The 19,762-nt window shown below is 43.8% G+C and overlaps 1 protein-coding gene across 2 annotated transcripts in view; it reads right to left on the reverse strand.

The window, feature by feature from the left end:
- The window catches only part of Napb (NSF attachment protein beta), a 41,078-nt gene extending 21,378 nt beyond the window's left edge, over positions 1–19,700 (reverse strand). Inside the window, exons 1-2 of one of the 2 annotated variants that reach the window (XM_075962401.1) lie at positions 19,433–19,700; positions 2,412–2,491 (exon numbers count right to left, since the gene is read on the reverse strand). In XM_075962401.1, the coding sequence (XP_075818516.1) occupies positions 2,412–2,491; positions 19,433–19,530 (178 nt within the window). In that variant the 5' untranslated portion in view covers positions 19,531–19,700. The remainder of the gene's footprint in view (positions 1–2,411; positions 2,492–19,432) is intronic. The other variant, XM_075962403.1, reaches the window with a different exon arrangement.
- Between the last annotated feature and the right edge of the window lie 62 nt (positions 19,701–19,762).

The raw sequence follows: 19,762 nt of genomic DNA on the forward strand, positions 1-19,762 counted from the left end.
CTTGATCTTGAACTCTTCTGCCTCCAAAGTTGTGAGCAATATATTTCTATATTTTATAAATTACTCAGATGAAGGTATTTGGTTCCAGCAGCAGAAAAGGACTAAGGGGGACACTGACCAATGAGAACTGGCCTTACAGCTAGAGCTGGATCAGAATAACCCCCTGCTGGCAACTGGAGAGCCACACCAGAGATAAAAGACTGAGAGGTGCCAAGGCCAGGCTAGCTGCAAGAATAAGCCAGCAGATCAGCTTTGATGGTCTCTGCCTTGGACCTGACATGAAGTTGGGAGGCTCTGGCTCCGGAAGCACTGGTGCAGACACATCTCTCCTTGGCACACCCTGTACTCCAGCACATGGCTTACTTCTCTACGGCTTCCACCAGCATTGCTCTTCCTGCACTTATGTCATGGCCTGCCCTTTTTCCTGCTTGGGTACAGTGCAACAGCCAGTTCCTCTGGGCTACCTCAATCTTGAAGATAATACTTAGTGCTGGCTTTCCCTTTTCATGCCACCACTTTATCACTTGGAACACATATTCTGGTCACTGCTAGCAAGGCAAGTCTCTCTCGATCTGGAAGTGTTCTTAAGGAGAATGGCCTCTGGGAGGCTACCTGGTGTGTCACAGTTTGAATAGCGGCTGAATCATTATGAGAGTATAGTATAGTAGCTTAATCATTATAAAAGAATTTTTAAACTTATAAGAGACAAAATTGTGTCATGATCACCACCAGAGCAATTCAGGGCCTCGTATTTATTTATTCAATTAACAAATAAATATACTGAATATCTACCACATCAGAGACACAATGTGGACCCTGGAGATGCAGTCAGAATGGAAAACACATAAACACTCTGACCTTCAAAAGTACATACTAGTGAGGGCCACCATGTAATAAATACATGCAAATATAAATAACTAAAACACCATGTAACTTCCATGTTTTTGCTAGGTGGTAACGTGGGCAGTGAAGAGTAGCAAGTTTCCAGGAAGAAGATTATTGACTTCTTAGTCAAAAGTGAACTGGCTGAGAAGACAACATTTGAAGCTGGACCTGAAGAAAGACGTAAACAAGGGCAAAGTATGCAGAGAGAGGAAACAGCACATGCCAAGGCTCTGGAGTGGGAGCCCAGAGCACGAGCAGATGAAGTCAGAAAAGGAAGAAGACAGTCCTGGAAGGGCAGTGTACAAACCCAATACATGACCTGACTTACTGAACCTCTCAGTAAGACTGTCTGGGAGTTACGCAGGGTGGCACATGCTACTATTCCAGCACCTGGGAGACGAGGGAGGAAGATGGCTCTAAGTACAAGATCTATCTGGGCTTATAATGAGTGCCAGAGCAGCCTGGGCTACATAGTCAGACACTATCTCAAAATAAAACTGAGAAAGGGCAGAACACAGGGACATTGGGGACACTACCCTACACTACCCTGGCAACAGACAGAGGCAGGGTACATGGAAGGTCTCCACAGTTACATAAAGGACAGGGGCCTTTCCAGGTGAATTTCCTAGCACTCTTGGGTAAGATTACTTTTCACCCATGATTACAGGACTTGAATAGAAAAGATGTGCTGGTGGGACGATTCTGTTTATCTTCCATTTGTTCTTTAGTAAAATACAATGTGGGCATAGGTTCTTCTGAAACCCTTCCATCTCCCTTTAAACTAAAGCTCTACTGCAAAGTAAGCTGATAGAGGAACTTCAGTGCCAGAATCAGCCTTTCAGATCCACCCAGCTCAAAAGCATCTTCTCCTTTGAAACAAAGTCTGCCTTATAGGCAATGGATAACAGCGGCTAGTAAAAGCTAGTAAAAACAGCTGTTGGCCAAGCAGGAGACCCATGTTCTCTCTGGCCCAAGGATGCCTCTGCATTCACCTGCATAAGGATCCCATCACCATCTGAGCTATAGAAGTTTCCAAGGGAAAAGCAGGTATTTTTCTCTCTAGTTAGCAAGGACAATCCCCTCAGACAAGGAGAAGAATCTTAGTGTGAGGGCTTAACTTAAAGAATGTGCTAGCTAATGGGGCTTATGCTGTTACTCGTTTTCAGTGAATTCAGAGTAGAGAATTGCTTTGAAATTCTCAACTCATGCTAAGGCATTTCTATCTATCTTGTTATTTCCCAATGAGTTTTCCTATAATTATGGCATTGTATTTATTGGAATACAATTCTAGCCCATGAAATGCTTCTTTCAGATTCCACAAGCCTTGTAGAAACCGAGGGAGACATTGTTCTGATGGTCAACCTTGAAACCAGGTTGGTTACCTGAGATGAAGATCCTCTCAGCACCAACGCCTGATCTGGGACCAACAGTCTCATTCACTCTTTAACGGGATGCACAGTCCTGTCTTCCTACAAAATTAGGTTTTAAAGTATTTACCTAATAAGTAAGCAAAATGTTGTACATACCACTCCAGTTCTTGGCCATCTTGAACATATTTGCGGCTCTGGTATACATTTCACATGCCTCTTCTATTCTCGTGTTCCCTCTAAGAGAAATTTAAATACGAGGTTATACTTGTTGTTAACCACCTACATCTCTCCCCGCTCCCTGAAACAATGAGATTATTTTATTAGTTATTATGGAATTATTATTATTATACCATTATAACCCTGAAACACTCAATGAGCTTTTCTGTTCTCACTACAGAAAGAATATTAACAGCTAATATTGCTCCTGACCCCAAATTCCAGATGAGAAGGCTGAAGAATGGTAAAGTTACTGTCCTGGGCCACAGACTAGATGTCATAAAAATGGCACCTAGACAAAGATCTGGTGAATCCAGAGTCCACAACCTTAACTAGAGTGTTCTATGTATAATAAATGTAACTTTTGGGTCAGTGGTTAAAAACACTTGTTCTTGCAGAGGACCTGGGTTTAGTTCCAATCACTTGTATGGAGGCTCACAACCATCTATAACTAGTTCCAGGAGGATTTGATACCCTCTTCTGACCTCTGTGGGCAGCAGGGATGATTGTGGTAGGCATACATACATGTAGGCAAAATACTCATACAAACAAAAATAAATATATCCAAAAGTTTTTAGAAATTTAAGTTTTCTATCAGGCTGGGTAAATAGACTTCTTATATTAGAAATTTATTTCTCAAAGAAGATTGCATTTTGAAGAGCGAAGATACTTCATCCTGCCATTCTTTAACTATTTAGCATAAAACCCAAAAGCCAGATGTGGTGGTCCAGGCCTGTAAACCCCCACATTGGAATGGCAAAGGCAAGAGGATGGTGAGTTCCAGACCAGCTTAAATGCAATAGTGAGACTGTCTGAAAAGCAACCCTCCAACCCCCAGAAAATCCACAAAACTATCAGTTCTGGCAGGAGCCAGCCTGTTTCCAGCATGGAAGAACCCCAGAGCCCCAACCAGGTACAGAAAAGCACTGTGTAAAGATCTTAAGAGGACACTCCACAGGCAGCTAAAAATGCATGTAGTTCTAGAAAGTTCTTCACTGGGCAGCCAATCCCTACTGATAGATAGCTTAATTTTTATTTATTTTTAATTACAAAAAATGTTTTGTGTATGAGTGTTTTGTTGGCATATATCTCAGAAGGGGCATCAGAGCTCCTTGAACTGGAATTACAGATGGTTGTGAGTTACCACATGGATGTTGGGACTTAAACCCAGGTCCTCCGAAAGAGCCACCATTTGCTCACTGAGCCATCTCTCCAGCCTCTAGGGGACAGTTTTATACACTCAGCAGTTTTTTCATACATAAAGCCAAATTAGTCTTTGGTGGTTACCTAGTGTCTCTAAGTTCAACTCTTCTTCTAATTAGCTCAGGCTCTTCCACACAGACATTTGTCTATTTTGTCTATCTACACTGCAAAAGTAAAATCTCAAAGGAAGACCAAGGCCCAAGAGACTCTGACTGTGCAGCACAGACAATGAGGACTTCAGAGTGGAGCTTGGAAACACAGACTTAACAGGGAGTGGACATCTCCAGGGAGCTCAGGTGGCCAGTACAGCTACGGAAGAGCCTGTGGAGTAGAATCTCTCTCCTTGGCTCCACTGCCAAGCAAGTACACAACATTCTTCCCCGACCTACAGACTTCCACCATGTGAGGAAAGTAAAAGGTCACACCAGATGCCAGCACCGTGACTTTACAGGTTTTACTCTCCAGAACTGAGAGTCAGTCTCTGGTATTGTGATGTCACGAGACCAGAGGTAAAACATCAAAGCCAAGAGTGAGGGGAAAGGGTGTGTTGTTTCATTTGGGGTGGTTACTGTCATGGTCGCACAACTCCACTATGCAAAGATTTTCAGAAATCAGCTAATACTTCAGACAGACAAACTATCTTCCAGGTGAATTTTATCTCAATAAATTGCTACTCCTGCCTGCCAAATAAAATAACCTGGGTCCATGTCACACAAGGAATAACAGGATGTCATCAAGCTGTTCCAAAAATGAACAGCCAAAACAAGCAAAGTTTTCAACCTCAACCTTCAGGTTCCTTTTCTCTGTTTTCAATATACATTAATTAAAAAAAGATTTATTTTCTTTATGTGTATTCATGTTTTTCCTGCATTTATGAATGTGCATCATTTGTGTGTCTGGTCCCACAGAAATTAGAAGAGGGTGTCAGGTCCCTGAAACCAGAGTCACAGAAGGTTGTGAGCTGCCATGTAGGTGCTGGGAACTGAACTCAGATACTCTGGAAGAACAGCTGGTGCTCTTAAGCCCTGAGCCATCTCTCCAGTCCATCTTCATTTCTTTTCTTTTTTTAGAGCAATGAACTTAAGAGGCTTCCCTAGTGGGAAATTCCTCATGAGAAGTTTCTCGCTTTTAGTCACAGCTCCAGAGTTAACACGAGTGAGCTTTTCTCCGTGTCTTGTTTTTCTGTCAAGTACTAGGAATCTTTAACTGTAATTACAGTGTAGTGCAGCCATTCTTATTAAGTTTCTAAATAAAACTAGCTTAATTAAAGTGTACCTTATCCTACTTTCAAGTAGAGATGTGAACAGCAAAACTCCTGTGCCGTGCTAAGTTCATCCCAGATGTTGCCACATCAGGCCATTTTTTTTTAAATCATCATATATCATAATAATCAGAGGAGACACTACCTTTATCTCACTGGCATCTGTGACAAGAGACAAGGACAATGGCCACTTTGGTCATTCAGCACAGCTATCAGGGGAGCTGATTCCTGACTCCAAAGTTAGAGATCTTTGTGCAAAGGCTGAATGAGCTGGCTGGATTAGATCAAGAGGCACTTACCTGTCCTGAACAGAATTACCACAGCATACTCAATGCTAGTAAAGGGGCTGGAGCGATGGTTTCGTGGTTAAGAACACATACTGCTCTTGCGGGAGACCTGAGTTTGGTTCCCAGCACCCACACTGAGTGGATCACAACAGCCTGCAACTCTAGATTCAGATCTCATGCCTCTGACTTCAGGAGGCACCTGCACTCATATGCACATTCCCATACACAGATACACAGAAGTACACATAAAAATCAATCTTAAAAAGACAATTGAAGAAAGTCAGGCATCAACATCTGGAAGGCAGAGGCATAATGATCAGGGTGAGTTTGAAGCCAATCTGTGCTACATGAGAACCTGTCTCAAAACAAATAACAACAAAACATCTAAGAAAGACTCATTATCAAAAAATGAGAATACAGTCTGGGGAGGTGGCTCAGCTGGTAGAGTACTTAGTTGCCTAGCACACACAAAGTCCTGTGTCTGATCCTCACCCACTCCATAGACTGTACATGATGGCCTGTACCTGTATTACTAGCACTTGGAAAATAAAGGCAAGTGGATCAGAAGTTCAGGGTCATCATTCACCATACAATGAGTCTGAGGCCAGCCCTGGAAACATAAGGCTTTGTCTTCAAAGGGGTGAGGGGGGTACTTTAGGAAGCCATATAAAAACAAAAGGTAGGCTCCTGATAGGTAAAGATTCTTGTCACTTAAGACTGGCAACTTAAGTTCAATCTCCAAACCCATGTAGTGGTGGAAGGAAAGAACAGACTCCACAAATGACTCTAAGTGTAAACCTTTTGGGAAATGTCTTTAAAAGTATCCCAATTACTTACTTCACGTACATGAACATTAAATATTACACGCTTTAAAGAGCACTACTCAGAATTTATATTCAAATAATTCAACTGATGGCTAAGTAGTCAAATATTCTTGGATCTGAAAAGTATCTCTGTTACGAGGTAACATAAGTAACAATATGTCAGCACACAGCACTAAGTGGCAGGAAGAAAACTGAACTGAGATAAACTCAGTGTCTTTTGGTATCAGGAGTTTCTAACTTTAAACAAGGAAACACCTTCTCCACCAAGAAAGGAAACAGGAGCAGGCATAAGACCTGCCTCCACCTGATGCCCCAGCTTGGCACCTCTTTCATTTCGGAGCCAGGAGCTTCTTGGCTAAGGTCAGCATGTGCCACATGACACTACGAGGGAGGTCAGAATGTTCACCAAAACCCCAGCTTTAGGGATGAAGATGCCTGCAACAGCATATCCAGCCCCACCCTGTTCCACTGTGGTCAAAGGCAGCCCACTAAGGGTCAGTGAACAGCAAAGCTGTCCAAACCCAATTAATCCCCCAATCCTCTCAAGTCCTACTTTCCCCAGCCTGAATCATCACTGTTTGGAGCACCGAGCCACACTGGCAACAGTAATACCTACTATTTTAAAACTGTGGGTGGGAGGACGGGGGTATCAAAGTAGAGTTGTGGGAATTAATGGCACACACACATCATGAGATGTACCCAAAAGAAAAGGTGACAACTGCAGAGGCAGAAATAAAACTGCCTCTAAAAATCACAAGATATTAGAGTAGAAATATCTCAAATAATGACAATCACAGCAATGTATCGGTGTGCAGGCACAACCAGAATTCTGGCCTATAATTAGGATACCCTGAGGGCTATCCAGCCACACCAAACTCCAAAGACAAGGACCATTGAGCTTATTACTGGGACCCATAGTGAGGTGTGTGCAGGAGGCTGTCACCCAAGACAAAGCTTCTTCACTAGCAGGAACTTTTCATTAGCCTAACCTGCAGGGAAAGGTCAGCACAGGGCCTGGCACAGAGGTTACAATGTTAATGCTAGCTTGCTGTGTGGATGGGAGAATCTGCCTGCATCACTGCTTTTTGTTGCTGCTGGTGGTGGTTACACTGGGATTTTTGTTTGTTTGTTTGTTTTGGGGGGGGGGTGTTGCTACTGATATTTGTTTTGACACAAGGTCTTGCTCTATATAACCCAGGAAAGCCTCAAAAAAGATCCTGCTGCCTCGCCAGCCCCAGGATTACAGGCATGCAGTAGTAAGCCCAGCTCCACATACCAATTTTTCTTTTCATTTTATTTATTTTTTTAAGACAATCTTTTCTGATTTTACATACCATTCCCAGTTTCCACTCCCTTCCCTCCTCACACCCCCTTACCCCCCCCACTCCTTGGATGGGTAAGGTTTCCCATGGGGAGTCCACAAAGTTTGGCACTTTAAGGCAGGAACAAGGCCCTCCTCACTGTATCTAGGCTGAGCAAGGTATCCCTCCAAAGAACATAGCCAGTTCAAGCACTAGAGAAAAATCCTGGTCCTAGTGACTGCCCAAGCCACACAACTGTTACCCATATTCAGAGGGCCTACTTTGGTCTTATGCAGGTTCCCCCCCACCCCAGTCATTCTGGAATCAGTGAGCTCCCACTAGCTCAGGTCAGCTGTTTCTGTGGGTATCCCCATCATGGTCTCAGCCCTTTGCTCTATTATTGCTCCTCCCTCTCTTCGACTGAACTCTGGGGAGCTCGGCCCAGTGCTTGTGGAGGCCAGAAAATGTGAGCCTATTTCCACGTTGACCAAAGGTCAGAGAGTTGGAACTTTTCTCTAGTTCCTTCAAGAAATATGGAGGAGCTTGGAGATACAGGCTAGCAAAGCCCGAGAGTGCTATAAACAGAGCTTACTGTGCCATTGCAGTGGGGGCAGAGAAGGCTACAATGCTGATACAGATGTAAACAGTGACGGTGTTCATAGCAGGTTTCAGAGGGAAACAAAGACTAGAATGGGAACTGGGTCATCTGTTGCATATTCTGGCCGAGAATCTGGCTATGTTCCGCCTGTCCTGAAAACCTGAGTGAGGGTGAATAAAAAGTAGTGGACTATGTATTTTCTAAAACTCCAAGACACGACAGCATTGTGGCTACAGAATAGTTACCACTTGATGCTCTTATCCAGATTCATGGTGGGCTATGTAGTTTAGAGAGGAAAGGAATAGGAGCCATTCACAAGCTGTGGGTAACAGGGGCAAGCGTTAAGGACTCGTCCTGTGAAAGAGAAATCAGACGCTGGGTGGAGAGGACAAGTGCCTTGGGGGTAGGCCACACCTACCAAGAAATCCAGAGCTTGTTTGAAAAACTTGCATTTTAAAACCATTTTTTTTATTCTGATAGAAGTTCACTAAGAAATGTAGACTTTAAGTCTGGCTAATCTTGCTGCATGATTCCCCCCCCCCATGTTTTTACAACAAAGCTTTAATAAAATCATTTTATGTGGTACGTTTGTGTGTAAGAGAGTGCAAATGAGAGTGTAGTGGTCGGAGGACAGCTGTGGTCCAAGGTGGCAGGCTACACCTCAAGCTGGAAGAGTCCGGCATTGTTCACATGGTAATGGTTTTGGAGGTGTGAAAAAAATGTAAGTAATGGGGTCACAGAGGCTTGTACTAAGGTCTTAGGAGATGCTGTAGCAAGGTGACATGTGGCTAGATTCCCTGAAGAAGGTCTGAGAGGTCACTGCACAAAATGATGAAGGGGAAACCTGAATTATAATGAAGATCTCGGGATACTAAAGGTGCCAGAAACACGGGCTATCCATAAAGACAACCGGGAGAAAGCTTCTGTGGGATTACTCTTAATGTTTAGGTACCGCCCTCACGGGCTGAGTAACCACCAGCTTCTCAGCATCTCACTGTGATTTGGCTGTCACTGCCGTTTTAAAGCTCCCTTAATAAACCCTGACTTTTTTTTTTCATCCCCTTGCTTCTGGCCCTGTAGAGAGGCTGACTAAAATAGAAGTATGGAATGGAGTTGTAGTTACCAAGGCTTGGGATGCGGTATGGGGCAGGAGAGGGCAGAGAGAGAGGATGGCTAACATGTACAGGGGTGCAGGTGAACATGTGGAAGAACGTACGCATTCCTACAGCACGGCAGGATAAATACTGCTGACAGCATTTCCAAATCCCCAGGAGACACCACTCTGGATACTCCCCATGGAGAGATGTGCTGAGTACTCCGGGTGACGGTTATGACAACTGCTCTGGTCTGTGCTGTACACATAACATGCACTGAAATGTCACGTTGTGGTACAATTGCCATGCACCAATTAAAAACAGTATGTTTACCAAAATGGAGGCAGGAGCAGGATAGTCTTCAGAATGCTCATGTGACGTCTAACACCAAAAGCCAGTCCATGGAGAGGGGAGATAGCACGCAGAAGTTCCTTCATTTGTCTATTAACTGATGACAGAGCTCAGCGTTCAGCGAAAAGAACCAAAGTTCTGCAGACGATGCCATTCACAGTCCTGTCACAGGAGCACTCAGGCCAGGAGGGGAGGAGAAGCAACACCAAACTGGGCACTGGCACTTGCTGCCAAATCGACTCTTGGAAGCTCTCTCCCAGACATTTAGATTCAACTTTATGAGACTTTTTGTTTTCACCATTTCTGCTTATTTAAGGAGAAAAAAAATGGAATCTCAAAAAGAACACTGACATTTAACAATTGGCTGATAAAAGTATTCGCTGGGTTTAATCTCCTAAATAAAGGGAATGGGCTAGGTATGCGTAGTAAGGAAGGCTAACTGGACTTTTATTCTGGCAGGGCTCTGAAGCTCCACCTTGACAGGCAGAGTATGTGCCAAGAAGAGCCAGCAACAGAACAGATGCTAGATAGGTAAATACCTAAGAAGTGAAGAACAGCAACAATTCAATAAACTTACAAACCAGTTACATAAAACTTGGCCTGACTACTGATGTTTTAAATGCATTTTGCCAAGTGTGGTGGTTCATGTCTTTAATTCCAGCACTCAGGAGGCAGAGGCAGGCAGATTTCTGTGATTTCAATGCCTCCCTGGTCTACAGAGCGAATTATAGCCAGAGCTACATAGTAAGATTTTATCTTAATTCTTTTAACCTTTGTAAAAATGAAATTTTGGAACTGAATTTCAGTCTTTATATAACATTATAAACAACTGTTTTAATTTCCAAATGATAACATTGTCTAAATATAAACTTACAAACAAACCCTGAATATAGTAAACGTCCTTGGAAGTGGAGTTGGTGAGAAACAAATCCAGTGTGGAGGGCTCCCTCTGGAAGTCAGTAAGGTGGGGGGGTCTATGGGCCAAAGCTCCAAGCTTCGGAGGGCACCACTCCCCAGCAAGGGAGCCCCACCCGACCGAGGAATTCCAAAGCCAGGCAGGAGACCTGAGGTCAGGTCAGGAAACTGAAAAGGAGTGCCTCGGATGGACAGACAGGGCCACAGTCCCTAGAAGACCGCTGCTGCGAGAGAGGGAGGGAACTCCCTAGAGGGGTCAGTGCAGGGAAAGAAGGCAACAGCGAGAAAGGAGCCCCTAACTACTGCTCCGTGGTGCCACTCTGTCCAGACACTGCACCCAACTCTACAGCAGCAAAGAACATTCTAAGAAGCTCCTCTCCTACCACAAAAGCCACTGTGCTGCAGGTTGTGGGGAGCCAAAGCCTTGAGTGAATGTGTAAAGAGCAGATGAAGTCCTAGTGACTGTGTGTTGTTGACATGGGCAAAGCCATGCCAAGGATCCAATGTCTCAGATCCATGGGAAATTAGCAAAGCCAAGCTCATATGGGTCAGGCTCAGAATTAGTGGCAAAGCTTTTCTCTGATTCAATGACAAATGTTGGCAGTGTTGATGATTAACCAGTCTAAGCAAAACTAATCAACTGTAACTTCCTCCTCTTGGATGCTTACAGCCTGAGAATGCTTACCCACAGGGATCTCCTACTAAGACAACAAACCCCTCCCCAGGTGCTTTAGGTAATAATCACACTGAGGTTCTAGGTTGTTGCATAGTTGGTACCCTCCATCAGAACAAAGGCAGCCCACCTGACCCCAGCTTTTCTGTAGGTGTGTCTGTGTCTTCCCTTTCTGTATTCCCTCACTGCACCTTGCCAGGATCAAGGGCAAGAGAGAGGGCCAACAGGCCTTGTGCACACAGATTAGCACTGGAGAAGTTAAACACACAGCTGTACCTCTTTGATGGAAGGAGGAGCACAGCTGCTCTTCCTGGAATGCTAGGAATGACGCTGTTTTGCAACCTGGTGATCCCTGGCTGTCTGATGAGACCGACTCTGCCTGCATCTCCCAGAATTTAGGTTTTCATTTATCCTAGACATTTCCCCCTAAATCTTGAGCATTGCATTTGACCATAAAACCCATTCTTTAGAGTGATGTCATGTGTGCTTACAACAGCCTCAGTGACTTCTATGCTATCTCAGGGCCTGGCCAATGCTGACACCCACAGGCAGTCCCTCAGTCGAGCTCCATAGACCCTAAGTCTCGGGCACTATCTCTGACCTCCCAGTCCCTCTCCCTATTTCCCCCATCTCATCCCCAAACAACAGTACTCGCTCTTGTGAAAGAAGCCAAATGAACTTTGTAAATCTCAATGTAAACGTGTCTTAAATTGTGCATTTGGGACTGAGTTAATTGTTATCTGAATACTTTTTTCCAAAATTGTGCTGTGGTCAAATATGACTAAAGCAAAATGATCTTGGCCAAACTCTAGAAGTCTTGGTCCAGCGCCACTTACAATAAAATCAGGCTGAGCTGAGAGTTTCATTCTTGTTTTTTCGTGGGTCATTTTCTCTGCCTGCTATAAAGGCTGGAGGAGAATCACCGCAGGCAAGCCCTGCTGGACTCAGTGGCAGGCAGGACAAGAGACTGACTCCATGTATTTGGAATCCTCCAAAGAAGGAGGAGGAAACAGCCCCTCAAACAGGTATTTGAACCAGAATCTCAGAAAATTCCCAGGACATAAAAACACCTGCATCCAAACACTAAACTGGCTGGCTATGTACTAATGTCCACTTAGAAATCCTGGTAAACTATCCAGTTCTATAAATAAAATCTCTGGGCTCCTACATCAAAAGCAAAGGTGCTTACAAACCTAAGAAATCAAGGTAGGAGTGGATTTCAATGCTGGCATACACAGCTAACAGCACTGGGGAATTTCCCAAGAACTCAAAAGGGAAAGTCACACTGCTATCAAAGAGCAAATCAAACCATCCATCAAGGGTCACTGATGCAAAGCAAAACTCCAGAGAAAAAAAGAGACACCAGAGAACACCAGTGGAGCAGCTCTGGATACATTTTCTTACAGATCTAAGACGAAAGTACATAATGAGAACAGTTAAAAAATAAAGTGCATGGAAATATTTTTTGTCTAAGTACAAATAGCAAAACTCCCACACCAAACCAACAAAAACAGACAATGGAGGAAGGAGATGTGACACAGACTTAGCACACAGGGAACAGGTGCTTTCCAGAACAAGTGAAATAGCTGAGGCCTAAGTGAGGAACAGAAGCTAGATTATTTTTAAAAACTTTATGTCATGAATGTACCAGCTGAACAAAGCATGCATGGTCCAGATAACAAAGAGATCATAAAAAGGGTCAGATAAAATATAAAATACAGTAAATATAACAAAGTACTTCAACAGTTGAGAACCAAAATCTTCGCATCAATGTCACTTTCAGATTTGCTCACAAAACAGAGCCACAGAAGAGACACAGTTAATATAAGGCCCCTGCAAAAGGCCTGGGATACAGACCCAGAAATACACCAGAGGGCTGCAGAGATGCCTCAGCCACCCTTACAGATTCAATTCCTGGCACCTATAAGGCAGCTCACAATTGTCTGTAACTCGAGTTCCAGAAGATCTGACACCCTTTTCTAGCTTCCTTGGGCACCAGGCATGCATGTGGTACACGGGCATACCTGCAGGCTAAACACCCATACGTGTAAAATAAAAGATAAATAAGATTTTTAAAAGGTGGTTTTAAAAAAAGTATACCAAAAGTTTGAGGCCAGCCTGGTCAACATAAATAAATGAGTTTTGGTCAGCCAGCGCTAACCAGTAAAACCCTGTATCAAAAATAAAATCAAACAATAAAACCAGAATATAGCAGCCAAATTTGGTTAGATGTGCTACAGCCTTTCATCCTGCAAGGGTTTCTCTTGTCCGATTCAGCTGCAGGTAGCTGTGATGTGGGTTCTTTCCTAAAGGCTCTCACTCTCTACCCAGGAATGTCTTCCTAACTCTCAATAGATAAAGATTCAGAAGCTGGGTGGTGGTGGCACATGCCCTTAATCCTAGCACTCGAGAGGTGGAGGCAGAGGAGAGGGCAGAGGGCAGAGGCAGGTAGATCTCTTTGAGTTAACGGCCAGTTTGGTATACAAAGCGAGTTTCAGGACAGCTAGAGATACGCAGAGAAACCCTGTCTTGAAAAATCAAGAAAAAGAAAAAAAAAAGGATTCAGCAGAAGCAGAGGGTAGCTCTGCATTTCCAAGGGGAAGCATATGTCTCTTCCACTTAACTTCCCCAGAGTTAGTCATGAAGCTACCCCGGGAAAGAGGGAGCTGGCTGACACAGAGCACACGGTCACCCAATGAATGTGTGATCTTTCTTATATAATACACAGTCCCAATGCAGGAAATGCACACAATAAAAAACTGACAATGTAGAATTTGGGCTTAAAAGCACCAAACAATATAAATAAGTTCATTCTATAACACTAAAGATAAAGCTCATAATGGAGTTATCATAGCTGTGAATATCTTTGAGGGAAAGGAGAAGTCACTTTCTTATAGCAGAAACTAAAAGAGAGCCACAGAGAGAAACACATGAAGACATTAATGTACTTCTCTTAGTCAAAAGTAGATCAGATACTTAAAAAACCATACAGCTGGGAGGTGGTAGCGCACGCCTTTAATCCCAGCACTCGGGAGGCAGAGGCAGGTGGATCTCTGTGAGTTCGAGGCCAGCCTGGTCTACAAGAGCTAGTGCCAGGAAAAGCTTCAAAGCTGCACAGAAAAACCCTGTCTCAAAAAATAAAAATAAAATAAAACACACACACACACATAATGCCTCATCCTAACTATATAGTCAATAGTTAGATATTATGGCTCTTTATCATCTTCTTCGAGCTCACAAGGACCATTCACGAGCACTGATAACATATTAGGCAGTGGAGAAAGCAAAGAAATAGCTGTTAATTTTCCAATTACAAGGAAATAATATAGGAATTTAACATAAATATACAAAAAGGCTCTTCTGCCTAGAAGGATGCCCCAGAACAACTCCTGGATCAAGGGGGGAAACAAACAAAGATAAAACCACTATGTATCAGGCTCTACAGCACACAATTGAAGCAGTGTAAAAATTCAAATCCAAACCAGATTCGGATAAGTAAAATGGAGACAGCAAATTAATATCCCTTCAAAAAAAAGCCAGAGGAAAAAATAAATGATAAAAAAAATCAGAAAGCAGCCGGGCGGTGGTGGCGCACGCCTTTAATCCCAGCACTCGGAAGGCAGAGGCAGGCGGATCTCTGTGAGTTCGAGACCAGCCTGGTCTACAAGAGCTAGTTCCAGGACAGGCTCCAAAACCACAGAGAAACCCTGTCTCGAAAAACCAAAAAAAAAAAAAAAATCAGAAAGCAATAAAGGTAAAAGCAGAAATAAGGAAGACTGCTTACATGCTCATTTATCACCAAATCAAATGAACACATTATGAAGGTCTAACAGGGCATAGAGTTTCCCTTAACTAGGATGCTAATATGATCTGGTGACATGGGCACTCTTGGTTTACACCTATTTTCCTGATATTTCAAAAAAGACAGTTTGGGGATGTCTTAGGGTTTCTTATGATAAGACAAGACATCATAATCAAGAGCAACTTGGGAAGAAAAAGTTTATTTTCATGCCTTCTTCCTTAGTTATGCTTTTACCTTTATTGCTTTCTGATTTCTTTATCAGTTATTTTTCCTTCTGGCTCTTTTTTGCAGGGGTATTAATTTGCTGTCTCTGTTTTACCTATATGAATCTTGTTTGGCTTACATGTCCTGGATCACAGGTCACAGCCAAGGCAAGAACCTGGAAGCAGAAATTGAAGCAGAAGCCATGGAAGAATGCTGCTTACTGGCTTGCTTTCTTATGGAACTCAAGGCTGCCTCCATCCTGTGCGCTGAAACTACATGCAGACTTGCCTACAGACCAATCTATGCAGACATTTTCTCAGCTGAAGTTCATCTACCCAGCTAACTCTTGCTTTCATCAAGTTGACAAAAATAAAAACAAACAAAATCAACCAGGACAGGGTAATATTATTTACAACACTCATGAATAATTCTCAGAAATAAGAAATATCTGAAAAAAAAAATCCAAAGTACAAAATTCTAGAATTACAGATTTAAATGGCAAGTATTATTTCTCTTTTATATAACATACAGTTATCTATATCTTAGCTTTTACGTTTATAAGAAACAAACACAAATACTCCCACACTTCTTACACTGTAACATCTGTCTCTGTAAGTAACCAAATCTACATTTTCTGTCTTGGTTTTGAGATGGGCTGGCCTGAAGCTCAAGATCCTCCTGCTTCAGCCTTTTGATTGCTGGGATCAAAGGCATGAGGGATTATAATAATGATTTTGTTACTGTTATTGTTGTTGCTCTTTCTCTTTTTGTTTTCAAGACATTTCTCTACATATCCCTGGCTGTCCTAAGACTCACTACATTGACCAGGCTGAACTCCCTATGTAGACCAGGCTGGCCTTGAACTCACAGAGATCCACCTACATCTGCCTCCCTACTGCTGAGATTAAAGGTGAAAACCATGATGTCTAGCTGATTAATGACTTTTTAAAAAGGTGAATCTATATTTAAGTATTAGTTGTTAACTGAGAAAGATGTAAATGCTATCAAGGCTCTCACATGACCATGCTAAACATGGAAACACAATCTTCACTGGAATAAAAACAAGTGAAGAATATGGATATAGCCCAAGAAATATTTGAACTTTCACAAACAGATATTAAGTAAACTCATGCTTAGTTGCAGTAATCCAAAAGGATCCTTCACTAAATTTACACCAAATAGATAACACTTTAATTAGCCCAAGACTGAGGAATACTGCAAAGGAACCATCAGGGGCTGGGAACGTAGCTCAGAGGCCGGATAAATACTTACCTAGCAAGTACAAAGCCTGGGAGTTGCACCCAGACAAACTGCAAACAAACAAATGAAGATAGCTCAGAAACATTCTCCTGCCATTCCTAAGTATGGATTTGGCCGTCTACCTGTGTTCCCCTAGCAACAAATGAAGATAGCAAGCAGGTCTTTGAAATCTGAAAGTATCCTACTGTCAGTTTGGCCAGTTTCAGATCATTCTAGCAGTTTGAGATTTAAACTAGAATCTGAAGTTAACCACAAATTTCCACAGCCCCTCTCTGGCAATGCACTAACTGAAAATCTGATGTTTTAAGCAGTGGTTTTATACTGTGCTCTTCAGAAAAAGAGAGTTTGGACTCAACTAAAAAGACACATCACTCTTTAGCCGGGAATTAGAAAGAAAACCGAACAAACGTAAAACTGGTTGCAGACATGTCTGCATCCTTCCTCAACTATTTTCCTGCAGGGAAGCTGCAAGAGACTTTGCTGGGGAAAAGGAATGCACTGATGCTCCCTCCCCACCTCCAGCTTCCAGATAGAAAAAGCTTGTAGCTTACACACAGAGGAACCATCCAAAGGACCCACTCTTGGGAATATCCATGCATATTTCCATCTAACGCAACAACAGACAGATTTATGGAAGACTCCTGAGAACGCAGTATCACCACAAAAGTATTGTGCAGCATAACAGGAGATGAACTCAAGCTAGGCTTTAATCTGCAGTTGGGAGATGAACAGCCAGCGACGAGAAACATCTGCGATAAGCCAGATGCCTTTTTAAACATCCCCCACATCCTCAAAACATCACCTGTCCATCCCGTTAGATGGAACAGTGATACTTGGGTGAACCAAGACATGCGATTATGAATTCTCCGTTAGCCTGAGGGCATCACATGGGTAGATGGCACTACCATAAATGAAAGGTGAAACCTAAGGGGGGCAGGGCAGGGCAACATAGAGGGTGATGACAGATGCACGTAATGCTACACCTATAGAACTCTAAACATCTAATACTGATACAAAACCTTAGTCTTCCCATTATAAGTCAAAGAGAAATAGGTCTGGTTTGGGGTTTCAAATACTGCATACTTATAATCAATCTCACGAAGCTCTATATATTCTTCTTCCCCTAAGCTTTCCAGGACCAAATATGACTGGAAATCTCCCAGTCCTCATAGTACAAAGGACACTTAACCTGGCTAAAACTCTTAAGGTATTTATTAAAAGACCAGTGACCAAGTCTTTGGCTCCAAAATCCTGCAAAACTCAATCCATCTGCCCTCTGCTTCCTTGCTGTGCGGAGTCGACAGCTTTGATGCATATGTGGACAATCACCTGACAACCATTTCCAACACCCATAAGCCTGAGTGTTTTAAAAATATATAAACTGATCACTACTCACGAGATACACTGTGGATTATAGTAGAAAAAACTGAGGCCCAAAGAAGCAAAGTTACCCTGATCCAGGTTCCAAAGCCATGATAATAACCTGACCTGCTGCTTCCACATGAGTAGGAAGTAGTAACTCTCGGCAAACTGCGTGTGAATGGCGGAAGATGAGTCTTCCTACACGGCCTGTCACAGACAGGGCAGCCACAGTCAAAAAGACCTTCCTTCAGTAATCAAGATTCCTCAATTTTTTTTAGTTGACTCAAGATCTGACCTAGTTTCCTCAAAACTTCGGGCCTCTTGACCAAAAGAAATGCCCGTAACTGGCTCAAGGAAACACGATTTGAAACTCATGGTGCATTAAATCACCTCCCATGGTGAGGCAGTCACCCTACCATTAAATTTCACACAGTGAATCTCGTGTGTTTTGTGATTCACAGACAGGAATTAGTATTTGGCACTTACATTACATACAAAGAATGCTCCCTGTCCCCCTTAAAGGGGAAACAAATTATCCATAATTTACAGCTACAGTTCCAAGCCTTGTATTTCTTGAGAAATTTAGGACCTAGTAGTGATAAATGCCCTTAGAGGTCTCCAAGGGTGGTCTCCTTTATCTTGGCAGAGCATGGTCCCATGCACTGTATCAAAGTGACCCTAAGCATTTCCTGGAGATGGAAACATAAGGGGGGGGGGGTTCCACTAAACTGTTACATAATAACGAATATTATAATTAGCAGTTAAATGAAAGAAGTTGGAAAAAAACAAGTCAAAGCTCACTGGGTGTGTTTTTAGAACTAAGTGTCCAAATTGAATTTGTACAGAAATAAAATTGTGTCTCAAATTGCGGTAGTTAAGTATGAACTACTAGTCCTTCCCGATAATTTAAATCTGCTCTTGGTAAAGATCTTTCACTTTCAAATGGAAAAAAAAATGAGGTACACGCGTGATTTCTGCCGCTGTCATAAACAGCTGAATCATTCGCATAATCAACAGCCCCGAATTCTTCCACAAGCTCTCAGTTCAGGTTCTGCCTTTTGAAAGCTCGGAATGTAAAGCCTCCCCCTACTACAGCATGTAAGAATTACACCAAATCACGGGATTCCCAAAAGATACTGACTTTAAACAGAGGCAACGTTATGGTCCATCAAACAGGAGGCCCGGGCTATGGATACAAATCACTCCAGCAAAGGAAAAACACACCACCCGAGGAAATGATTGCAAGGCCTGTGGGCCGAAGCAAGCCGACAAGTGCCCAGGATACAAGGGGCGCTGACCTCACGCTCCTGTGAGCCTCTCGCAGATGCCAGGCGCCAGGCTGAGTTCCAGGACCTTCCCGTCTGGCTACCCCAAGTGATATGGCTCAGACTCGGGTAAATTAATCAATCCGGTCCCCTAGAAAGGTGGTGTTCCCGGAGGGGCAGCTCGGCGCTGACCCTGCCACCAATATCGGACCACACGAGAGGAGTCGGAGTACACAGAAGTCTCCAGGGGCTCTTATGGGGTTCTGGATGCCTGGGGGTTGAGGGTTACGGGTTCTTCGGGCTGTATGTGGGGATGCCCAAGGCCTGAGGATCTCCGTAAGGAGATGTGTGCAGACTAGCGCTCCCAAGGCATGGCCCAGGGGATGCAATGGCCCCTAGGGGCTGCAGGACCCAAGGCCGAGCATGAGCCACCTGGCTGTGTTCTGAAGGCCGCTGGGAACACAGAACCCTAAGCAGTTGTGCGGGGCACTCTGCGGTGGCAGCCGGCTGGGTGGGGGACCGGGCACCAAGACCCCTAAGGGCAAGAACTCTGGCGCTCACCCGAACAGTCCTCGGAGGAAGGAGTGGGAGGCCTTCACTCGTTTTTCGGCCTCCGCCATCAGCTGGACCGCTTCTCGCTCCTTCCCTGCGTTGTCCATGTCGCCAGCAGCTGCCAAAGCCTCCTCCGCCGACTTGCTCTGCTCCCGGGACGACTTAACCCTCCCTCTAGCAGGTGCCGCACGCAGGCGCGGTGCGAGCGGCCTGTAGGGATCTGTAGTCCTAGACTCCACTATATGGCAGCTGTGTCAGAAGTCACAACTACAGTTCCCAGAAGGCCGTTGGGCAGGGCCGGGCTGCAGCCTGTCTTGCGGACCTTGAGTTCTCCGGGCT

This window comes from Microtus pennsylvanicus, chromosome 2 (assembly GCF_037038515.1).
Source record: "Microtus pennsylvanicus isolate mMicPen1 chromosome 2, mMicPen1.hap1, whole genome shotgun sequence".
NCBI classification, from domain to species: domain Eukaryota; kingdom Metazoa; phylum Chordata; class Mammalia; order Rodentia; family Cricetidae; genus Microtus; species Microtus pennsylvanicus.